Source organism: Clupea harengus, chromosome 11 (assembly GCF_900700415.2).
Source record: "Clupea harengus chromosome 11, Ch_v2.0.2, whole genome shotgun sequence".
In the NCBI taxonomy this organism is placed as follows: domain Eukaryota; kingdom Metazoa; phylum Chordata; class Actinopteri; order Clupeiformes; family Clupeidae; genus Clupea; species Clupea harengus.
In genome coordinates, this window is record NC_045162.1 from 23,924,275 (window position 1) to 23,935,835 (window position 11,561).

At 42.0% G+C, this 11,561-nt stretch overlaps 1 protein-coding gene across 2 annotated transcripts in view; it reads right to left on the minus strand.

Moving 5' to 3' along the window:
* The window catches only part of cpne4a (copine IVa), a 48,771-nt gene extending 37,957 nt beyond the window's left edge, over positions 1 to 10,814 (minus strand). For both annotated transcript variants that reach the window (XM_031576482.2, XM_031576480.2), the window contains exons 1-2: positions 10,544 to 10,814; positions 4,424 to 4,609 (exon numbers count right to left, since the gene is read on the minus strand). In XM_031576482.2, the coding sequence (XP_031432342.1) occupies positions 4,424 to 4,594 (171 nt within the window). In that variant the 5' untranslated portion in view covers positions 4,595 to 4,609; positions 10,544 to 10,814. The remainder of the gene's footprint in view (positions 1 to 4,423; positions 4,610 to 10,543) is intronic.
* Between the last annotated feature and the right edge of the window lie 747 nt (positions 10,815 to 11,561).

The window sequence follows — 11,561 nt, forward strand, 5'->3', positions numbered from 1 at the left end:
GCAGGTGATTACGCACAAGTTGGCAAAGTAACTTATGGACCCGTCTGAGGTGGTCGTCGTCCACAGGGTGACAGGAGGCGTCTGTCGAGCCTCACCTGATTTTTTCCCCTCATAAATCTCTCATTGTGTTTACATTAGCCATTTTGTTCAACTTAAAGGGCCACTAGGTCCATCTTGTGCCCTTAAAGCAACAGACATATAGGCAAAGTTGGCTTTACACAGCTTCTCTCTGTTGTGCCCCAGTGAGTATATTACATATTTCTGTGCTCAATAATTTAAAATCAGCCACCAAAATGAAGGGCAACAAGATAAATATTAAAGTTCATGAATTCTAGATCGAAGAAACCACATGAAAAATGTAATATCATAAAAAATACTTCAATAGTCTTCAATAGTAAAAAATACTTCAAAAACGTCAAAATAGTCTTTGACAGCCACACCCCAGAGTTCTCCCCTGAAGGGGAGAGAGTGTTGTGCTGTGGGAGAGAGAAGTCCCAACATGAGGCCTGCTGGACTGTGACAGGGCCATTACCAGCGGCAACAGATAAGCCTGTCCACTTCCACCTCAGCGACTAACAGGCAATCTACCCACGCTGAAAGGATCTTCTTGGAGTCATAGACTGAAACAAAACTCCCTGCATGAGAGACATACACACATAGTCTGAACTAGGAAGTCGTGTTCTGAAGGGTGAGGTCGTGTTTTCACAGTTTAAATGAGGAGCATGTCTTCTGTGAGCTGTATTAAATCATTAAAGCCTAACATGGTGTTATGACCTTTTCTTGGGACGTTATGGACCTATGCTTTGCATGCAGGTATGTGGGCAAAAATGTATACAGTATATGTAATGGAATGATCCATTTGGAAGGATATATCTCCTGTCCCAAAGGATAAAGCGAACAGCTGCTCAGCACGGTTGTGAGCGAGCCTCCTTTCCTGAAAGCCGTCGTGGCAGAATTCCCTGTTCAGAGGATTCGCAAGGACACAGTATGGAAGTGACACCCCCGAGGGCATGCATTAGGTTTCCATTGCCTGGGGCGTCACAGGCCCATCTGACTGAAGGTCAGCTGTGAGTGTGCCAGAGAGCCTTTTCAGTAATTCACAGCAGCAGCGCAGTCAGGGCCAACAGCATTTGGCCTCTCATTCAGAATGAGTGGATGTTTACGTGCCAAGTGGCTGCAAATGATCGAAAGAGAGAGAGAGAGAGAGAGAGAGAGAGAGAGAGGCAAAGCAAGGCTGGGGTCAGCGTATACGCCGCATGTATAAGGTCAGATGCATAAGTGGGCTCAGAGACATTTCAAAGGCTTGACTTTGCACACAGTGGAGCAGAATGCTTGTTGTGTAAGGTCAGAATGCTTGTCTGCTCCCACTTTGTTAGGGCGAACATTTGTGGCCATGTGCACACCGGTCAACATACACCATGACACCATGACACATGAACACACACACATATGTCTGTGTGGGCACACAAACACACACACAAACATACACACACACACACACACACACACACAAACACACACACAAACACACACACAAACATACACACACACACACACACACACACACACACACACAAACACACACACAAACATACACACAAACACACACACACACACACACACAAACACACACACACACACACACACACACACATGCGCGCACACACACACACACACACACAAACATACACACACACACACACACATACACACAAACACACACACAAACATGCACACACACACACACACACACACACACACACACACACACAAAGAGACAAACACACACAAAGAGTACCCTTTATCCATACATTCAGCGTGGCAGACATATAGGGGTGAACTGGACTAATGCATCATTCCAGAGAGTCAGGTAGAACAATATCAACGAGAGCTGTCAGCAGTGACAGAGTCTCACTGGCAAAGATAAGAATGATTCCTTTATGTGGCTAATTGTTTATGCCAGCAATTTCAACCCTGTTATCAGTCCTGGAAGGGCATGGTCTGCACATCTGTTCCATACGTCAGGTTCCATAACCGGGATTATAAGATACAGCTTCATGAACAGATAAGAAAGGAAGAGAGTGAGGTGATGCAGAAATGAATGCAAAGGGGGAGGAAGTAATGGTAATTTGGGAATGTACTGTAATGTCACCAAATGTCTTATCCTTTAAGGTTCAACAGCATCTCTGGAACCTCTGAGACCATCTAAACTGTAGCCTCACCAGCCAGTTCTTACATGTTTGTGTGTATGGCTGAAGAAGAGCATAGAGCTTCTCTGTCAACATACATAAAATAAAATAAAATAAAATAAAAACTGAAATCAGGTATAGGATAGGAAAATACCAGTTCAAATGTACTTGAAGAAAATGTTGTAATAGTATGAATGCTAATGCAGAGACAGCCTGCTACCGTGGAAAAAATAGATCAGTTTGTAGAGCTTCTGGCAGATGGCCTGGTCTGACCCAGAGCTAGAGTACGGAATTTCAGCTCTGCAAATATGAACAAGGGACTGGAACCAGACATTTTAAGAGGTCTGGTGTCCTATAAAAGACCTCTCTCGACAAACCTATCCATGTAGTTTTTAGCAGACTGGTTGCAAATGAAAAATTGATCATGAGTGCACTAATGTAGTCAAACTTAATTATGAATGATGAGCTACTCATGGAGCAGTAGTTAGGGAGACTCGTGCAAAAGACTGTGGAAAATGTATCCGAGCAACCCCTGAAAACAGGATCCAAATGTGACATCGTAACCTCCTCAACAGCGGCCAAATCTGATCAAGTATGCCCCTCTCTACAAGGTGTTTCCGTTGTAATAATGCGAAGTGATCATGCAAAGTGATCTGAAATATAGCCTAGTTATAGACCCTCATGGAAAAACGTTTCTGTCTACTGACATACACACAGAGAGAGAGAGAGAGAGAGAGAGAGAGAGATTAAGACAGACAGATCAAACCTAATCAAATCTAATGTATAAATCTTACAGATATCTTACAGATACACTTTGCACTAGCATCAGTGGGAACAGAGGCAAAACCAAACAACTGCTCACAGCAAATAAGCTGGTTGTCAGACTGACAGATCCCTCGTCTGTCTTTCACACCCATTCCTGGATGGTGTGAGGGTCTAATCTGGATGAGAAGGTGAGAGGGGGAAGGTGAGAGGGGGAAGGTGAGAGGGGGAAGGTGAGAGGTAAAGAGTCTTGGGCCTGTGGGCTGGCACACTGGAGAGGAGACGCATCGCCTCCCCTGGACTCCTCTGGCTCAGCCCTGGCATGGAGGCAGCTGGTGTGTCCATACAATTATCATAATATAACACTAGGCAGCTGTTTCACACTTTTTCTGCTTGGCTGGGTGATTAACACTAGGGGTATTTTTAGGCATCTGGATTCTGCTTTCTCCCCCTTCTCCCCCTTTGTTTAATATGTCCTGGCAAATGTAAATATCCCCTAAATTCAAAATCTGCTGCTGAATATACTGTTCAAATCTACTGAGGAAAGGAAATGACGGTAAACTTTGGGTTGTGAAAAACACATTCTTAAGAAAAGGAATGAGAGAGGAGTGACACACAGTCAGTGGTGGAGAACATGGGAATAACATTTGGAGAACATGGGAAGAACATTTGAAGAGCAATGTCTGTAAGTGGGTAGTGTTGATTTCATTACATACTACCAAAAACAGCAACAGCTGGGAGAGCCCGACTGATGAACTGATTAACAGGAAAAGAGATTATTAAGTATCCACTGAAAAGATTAAACATCTGCTCCTTTGACAGTCACTGGTCTCAGTTAAAATTCAATGTTGTTTACTTGATGTACTTGCGATTACTTACTTTCCTTTTTTCAAACTGCAATGAGCTTTTATCTCCGTCTAATATATGTAGATTAGCCAGAACTTGAAATATAAAAAGAGATGCAGAAAAAGGTAAATTATGTAATTCTGGCCATTTTCAATTATAATTGTCTTGGCTCTCACGTTAAGTCACTAACAGTATCATTTTGGAGCGGTCTTGACAAAAGAGGTCAAGGTGGGAACTGACGATGAATTTAATACACTGACCTCATTGTGTATAACCCCAAAAGAGAATGAATTGACAAATGATGTCATAAAAATAGACCCCAGCGAATATCCCCTGAATAAAAGATAGTTTGGGGAGTAAATAGGGCATCCCCAGGGAGAAGAAGAGAGATGTAAAAGCATGACAGAATAAGTGAAAGCAGTGCATGTGGTGCAACACTATGGTGAATAATTCAAAGATGTTCACCGAAGTCTGCTTCTAACTCCATTGTATCGCTTTATAAGGAGGTCAGCAGACCATCATCGGATGTCAGTTTAAAAACTCCCCACACCTTTTCTGAGAATGTGGACAAAAGCACGAACACAGTGTAACACATTAGTGCTTAAAGAAATTGACGGCCCACCCACCTCAAGCCACTGTCCGTGAGACTGCATCTTGATAACGACACAGGGGTCAGGCTTGGAGAGAGCATCCCTGTCAGAGATGCCTTTGCAGGCCACACGCAGCTCCACCTTGGTGAGGCAGGGGCTGCTGAACAGGCCCAGGGAGTTGGCTGCAGACTCGTAGATGTTGCTCATGTTGTTAGTGGGTCTCTGCAGGGGATGAACGAGACGAGTTAATGGCACACCCAAGTGAACGAGATAACAAGTCAGAATGTCAAACAGACAGATACAAATTACTGGAGTACTTAAGGTCCGCGCAAATTTTCTCTGTCACTCACTTAAAGAGATTTGACATTGAAGAGAGCTTTCATGTCATCAAAAGTGACATCCCTTTATCTACATTTTCAGTTTTAATCATGTTCTGATCATTCTCAAAAACCTTATGACTTTACAGGATTTTGAATTTCCATGTCAGTCTGGCTTTTCATGATACATTTTTCTACCAACGAGCAAACCCATTCATTTGTGTAGACTGACAGGTGGGTGGTCTAATCAAATGGTTCCTCACAGACTAATTGAATTTAGATGGATGTGTGGGGCAAATAAATCTTGATAGCCAAATAGCAAGTGACAACATGGAATCACACTGGCAAAAGCTGGTTCCAGTGCAATTAAAAGCTGGGGAGAGAAAGAGGGGGATAGAGAAAGAGAGAGAGAGAGAGAGAGAGAGAGAGAGAGAGAGAGAGAGAGAGAGAGAGAGAGATAGAGCACAAAATGAGGGAGGGAGACAAGGTGAGATGGAGAGAAGATTGAGGGCAGGAAATAGGTTCAGAGAATGAGAAGACGTATTTGCTGCCCCAGAGTATGATTTTTTTGCAGTCAACATCCACTTATCTCAATGTAAACAGCAGGGATCAAGATCAACAGGCCAATAGAATGCATTGCACAAAACAAAATAATACCCCTGACATAATGCGATATCCTCAACCTGTTTTAAATGAATTCTCCAGGCTAAAATGAGCTAAGATTAAGATTGGCTTGATACGAATATAGTCTCAGCTATTACATCCACAAAACAGACCAGAATCAGTCCATGCAATAAATAGTCTATTCACATTCTCTGGTGATTTACAGCCTGAGGACACCTATTCTTCTCCTTGGTATATTAAGAAATATTTCTGTTGTCAATCATTTCAAAGCGAGATTAAATACTTCTTGAGGTCTGCTTAGGGCAAGCTTAAAATGGGCAGTTCTGAATTATGGCGGCCACGTCATCGAGAACAGCTCAATCAAAGGACAATTCTGTGGAATCCCAGGACGATCCATCATCCACAGAGCCATACCGTGACATATGTCAAGCTAATGCATTATGGGTCAGAGCCAAAGCTCTTGTGGTGAGAGGCTCCTGTGCTGACAAACTGGTGACAATCAGGGCAAGGCTCAAACATGTGCAAGCCTCTTCAGGTTGACAGGTCATCTCCTGAAATAACTCAGCGCAACCTCTAATAAGAGTGGGGCTTTCTATTTTGAGGGTTCAAGTGCTGCTTTAAACACAAGTAAGCAATTTTTGCCTTCAACGGTTCTCAGGGGTTCTCATTGGAATCAGTGACCCCTGCTAGCCGTGGTTTTATCAGCTGTTTTATGTCATCATATGACAAAAGAAAGGTCAATACAATTGGAAATCAAAGTTTTCTCATAGACTAACATTTGATGTATCTGCCATTTGGGTCAAAGCACTATCTGTCAAAAGGAAATGATCTGCTCTTGGTTGATGGTCTGAAACCAAGAAGTTATCCTCATGAGATAAAACAATCAATTTTGAATTATGTCCACAAAATTGGGATGGCAAACAAGCATCCCAATAATACTCCATCTCACGTAAGACTCTACTCCAATAAAAAAAGAAACGTTTTGATAAAGCTGAAGGACAGCGTGAGACCTCCAAAGAGCAGGTGGCCTCTTCCCTTCCATGAGTACACCTCAACAGAGCAGATCACCTCAACAGAGCAGATCACCTCCTCATGCGTCTTTGTGGACCTGCTGAACCCAACAGTGACCCTCTCCTAGACGCTACACTCAATCAAAGCAACTGACCCTTGACCTATCAGTCAGACACATGCAAGCAGTAAAATACAAATGAGTATGCCCCATTTGAGGAGGACACTTCCACAAATCCACTTTCTCCACTGTACTGAATCAAAATGTACTGGTTTCTGTGTACTGGTTTCTGTGTTTCTGTGTAAGAAACCTAGGATCAACACATTTAAATAAAAGAATGCATTGACTTCCTGGACTTGAGGAGAAAAACCCTCACTTCCCCCATTCCCAGCCCCTGCTCCTCCACACCCAACAGCATTGTTGTGACTTATCCCTGGCGTCCAGCAGCACAGACGCTTCATATCAACACCCTTATCCCCAACCCCCCCCCCCCCCTGTAAGAAAGGGTACTGTAGGGATTTGGAGGAAACCAGTACACAAGGGGAGCTTAACCAGAGATTGGACAGACTTTATATGACATTTCAGAAAGAAATGTTTCAAAAGGCTTGAATCTCTTTGTACAGAGTGGAGAGAGGGCTCTCAGCTCCAAAAGTTTCTTGACTTAGATAAACCCCTTGGGTAAACTGAAATGATTGGGTTTATATCCTGACTGCCTGGAAAGTTGGAGAGTTGATAGAGTCTATCTATACCAATCAAATGGTGGCTTAAGTATGGCTATGCCTCGTGACTGAGGCCTAAATTAACATTGCAGTAACTGGCTACTGTCTTAACTGGCTGCAGTGTTGCCTGGTCTTTGCCGACATGCATCCAGATCTCTGTCAATGCCCCCTGTCTGTACAGTACTGTTACTTCTGCCTGACTTTTTTCTGCTGAGTTTGTGTGCTGTTTGTGTGCAATGAATCTACGACAGTGGAACATAATTAATCCCTGTCCGTTGACCCCTTCACTATCCCTGTCAATGAGTTTCTGTAACTGTTGTGGGACGTTCTGTTACTCTTACACATGCATGAAGATGTTACTTTCCAATGTCTGTCTATTTCTGTTACCATTTATTTTTCTATCGTCCCTTTGTATGATTATACGATGTCTGTTAATTCCTTTCTTTGAGTCTGCTAATGTTCTTAGATGACGAGTCTAACTGTTAGCATAAACCTTTGCCAGCTGATATATCAAATTCTGAATGAACGTGCATTGTTTCATGAGTTGCATTGTATAAGTTAAGGTTTAGTGCAGGATAGAACCAAAGAAAAAACAAGTCTGTAAACGTTTTGAGCACAGATTGCATCTGTGTGTGTGTGTGTGTGTGTGTGTGTGTGTGTCCTCTACACTTGAATTCTGAATTTCTTGTGTGTCTTGTGCCTGTGAGCCTCAGCTACTGCTCCTTGTCAATGCAATTCTGTTGCTATTTCCTGTCGGAGTCTGTTACAGTCTGTGAGATTGTGTCTCTACATAAAGCTCTGGGGAAGGACTTCATAGACATATGAAGGATCCCAACATAGAGACCCATTAATGTCTGAAAGTAACCTGACATGGGATGAATGAAACAGAATCATGTTTTCACATCCAAATTACCTCTCACATGATCTGAGTGATGCCTCACAAGAGAAATGATGCCCTGGGCAGATACTGGTGCAGGCTTCCTGTGATCAGACAAAAGGACTTGCTCTTCAAGGTTCCCAAATCACCGTGAACCATACTGTTATTCCCCACATCATTCACACTAATGACTCCATTAAACATTGCTGTTGTGCTTCATATGTGATGTCTCCTGCTTTATCGTTTGCCGGCGGCCGCGAGACGTTCCTGCTATCATCTAATTTAGTGTGTGTATCTGAACACAGCAAAACTAAGCGTGGCTTCCCTGACCACAGGTAATTGTCTCCATGGTAAGGTCAGGCGAGTGATGGATGAGGCAGTGTGACTGAAATGATACTCATAGCTATGTGTGACCTGCCTGCAGCTCTCCCTGGGCTCTTAATCATTCCTGAGGGCCAGAGAGGATTGTGTGTCTCAGAATATTTCAGATTAAGATTAAGGATAAACACAACAGTGCTGCTCATACAGTGATATAGTTTCTCTTTAAAACAGAACTGAATATAGACATACACGCGGAAAATGGAAGGAGGGCGTAAACTCCTGTCAATTATGAGTCTTGATCAGTAAACGAAAATGAGACTCACACTTACGGCCGGGTCTAGGGGAGGCGGGCCACTCATTTCATGACGTGCATAACTACCAAATGGTCGTAGGTACATCAGCATCAGCCTTTGCAAAATTCAGGATGATTTTTAACAGTAGATGGCGCGTTGATCCATTTTCAACCCATATGAATGCTGATTTTTATAAAAATGGGAATTATAAGCACCAGCATTGATGTTTTATCACAGTTCAGTCATCATTTAAATTACAGCTCATTTTAGCGTGCACTTACATTTTAATTTAATATATGCTTGACAACACACTGCACACTGAACATTTGGAAGTAAAAGTGTCATAGATTCTCGATAATGGTGTATTTGGATGTTATCAACCATTACAATTAAATGCTGACACTAAGGATATCATCTTTTAAAATCGTCTTCACCGGGTAGACTTTAATATGAATCAGTATGTAGGAATAGATTAGCAGCGAATGTAAACAGAATACGCTCTGACACTCTTTATCCACTTGCAGTGGTCCTTATGAACTTGCACTGTCTGCCTGAGAGACAACCAAGTCGTTTCACGGCCTCAAAAGGTGACATGGGCTTCTCACACACATGAGGGTGAATTGAAAAGGTACTCTCTCAGGGAGATGGGTACCCTAAAACCTTATAGAAACCCCATACAATATATGCACTCTTTACCACTCAATCTGACCACCAATTATGGCCTAGATGAGTGAAAATGATGTCCAGTGTACATCTGCAAAAAACGCAGTCCATAGCAAAGTCATTTTACCTGCCATGATGTGCCTTTGGAGTAGGACCTTTAACATTGATGGCCAGTGCCAACTCGCGCAATTTAAATACAGTGCGGTCTAGTTAGTTGTTTAAAACAGAACTGCAAACTGCTCTTTCATTTCAGAATGTCAACAACATCTGGCTGTTTGCTATAAAAAGAAAGTCACGTTTGGGGGTGAAGAATAGCAGCACCCTTTACCCAAGATAACATGTTTCTCTGTGTACATAGGCACGAGGGAGTTTAAAGCATGACGTTGCAAACTGTACACCGCACAGGAATATCAGCACAAACTTTGCTTCCAAATAGACCCTCCATTAACGCACTTACTGTGATCTCCCTTAACGGCGTGCCAATAACATCTGAGTTTGTATCAAGAAGTGTAATGTAGACTAACGTGCCAACCGTAACACTGTCATATATGTAATCCTCATAAATTGTTACAAATATTCAAAAATAGTAGCTCACCCAGTCTTGCGCACTAACAGGTTATTTGCAAATATGGGATGCGCGGTGTGACATCCTCTGGATGCTTCGCGAATCACTAGTTAGGGTAGTTTGGTGAAATTGCCAGTTTATCTATCAAGTTATATGATCATGTAGCATGCATTAACTTTTTCGAGCATGCATTAACATTTCGGCTGAATTGTGTGCACCAAAAACCCTTGGAGCTATAGCAACTTGATCCATGCTTATTATTTGTTTTAAAAGAAAGAATTCCTTTACCTCTTTTACTCTGGTGTTGTGTTTCATTTCGACCTATTGAGTAGCCTATCTTTTGTAACATCTTACCTTTTTTTGGTTTATGACTCGCGCAATCTATAGACAACAGGTTAACTGTTTTCACGGTGATTAAAAATTCACAAGTTTCAAGCAGAGTAAATTGGTGCATCTATATTGAATATTGTTCAATTGATTGTTAGTGCCGTACCAGGACCGTTTAGTAATATGATGGTCGTTGACCTGCTTTTGGATGCACCTGGTCCACCTGCGTTAACATATATTTTTTAAATAATTATACCAGCTCTGATGGTCTCATCTCATAGACCGGTCTGAAGATTAGCTGAATTAGTCAAGCTGGCTGTCAAAAATGAAAGACGAAATAAAAGTATGATTACAACACCGCAAATTAAAGTATTCTAATAAAATACAAAATCCAAACCAAAAACAACCAAGCCAGTCAATTTAGAAAAAAATAACACTCACCTTCAGTAAACATGAACAAATATTCCCACACAGATTCTGCTCCGAAAACTTATTTTAGCCTTGTATGTGATGACAGTGATGAGAACAAACTCAGCTATCACAGATGAATGCGCCAAGCAAACAGTGGACCCCCATCCTCAGTCCAACAAAACCTTCCTCAAAGTGAAAACGAAATCAGTGTTTCACTCCAATCGCTAACCAACCCACAGCCGACTGTCAAGAATGCTTGGGCACAGTAGTGTCAGATGCTTTCACTGGCCCGTCTGACTTTCAAGGCGCAATGTATATTAAAGCTATGCAGGGTATAACAACTGTAAAGGGAATTGCGTGTTACAACAGTGCTCTCTGGTGTTGGTCGGAGTTTATGATTTGAAGAAAAAAAACGGGAGTTCCCTCAGTTACAACTATAGCGTGTCTTACGTCACTGCAATATTTCACAAAAAGACAAATAGATCAGTGTGGTGTTATAATGTAGGCTATCTAAATGGGCTTATCTGACGCGGGCCATTTTATGCGACGTTTGGAAGCCGAATTAGGGCCCTTTCATCTATTTAAGCGTTACATTAACTCCCCTACTTTCATTGAGTAATACAATGAATAGACCATTATCCTCTAGACCTTGTCGCCTACATTATTTTCTTCGTGATCGATGTTACTGATCATTTTCCTATGATCTATTTTAGGGTAGAACTACGAAAGTAGGCCTATGAAAATGAAAGTTGTAGAATGTTTTGTATTTTTTTCTTGTAGTGTTCAACACTAGAACTATAGCATTCACCCATGAAGGCAGGCTATTAGGCCCTTTAATAGTGTTCGATTGATCAAAACGCCCTATTTCTTCCCTAAATATTATCTTTAGTTTTAGTGGACTAATATGTCAATTAAGTTATTTTGAAACAATCGCTTTGAATACTGACATAGGAACGCATAGATTTCTGTTCGGACGAGTGAAACTTTATCAACGGCGTGCATACTTTGGAACTCTTCAGCACCTACAGAACGAACAGCGCCCCACACA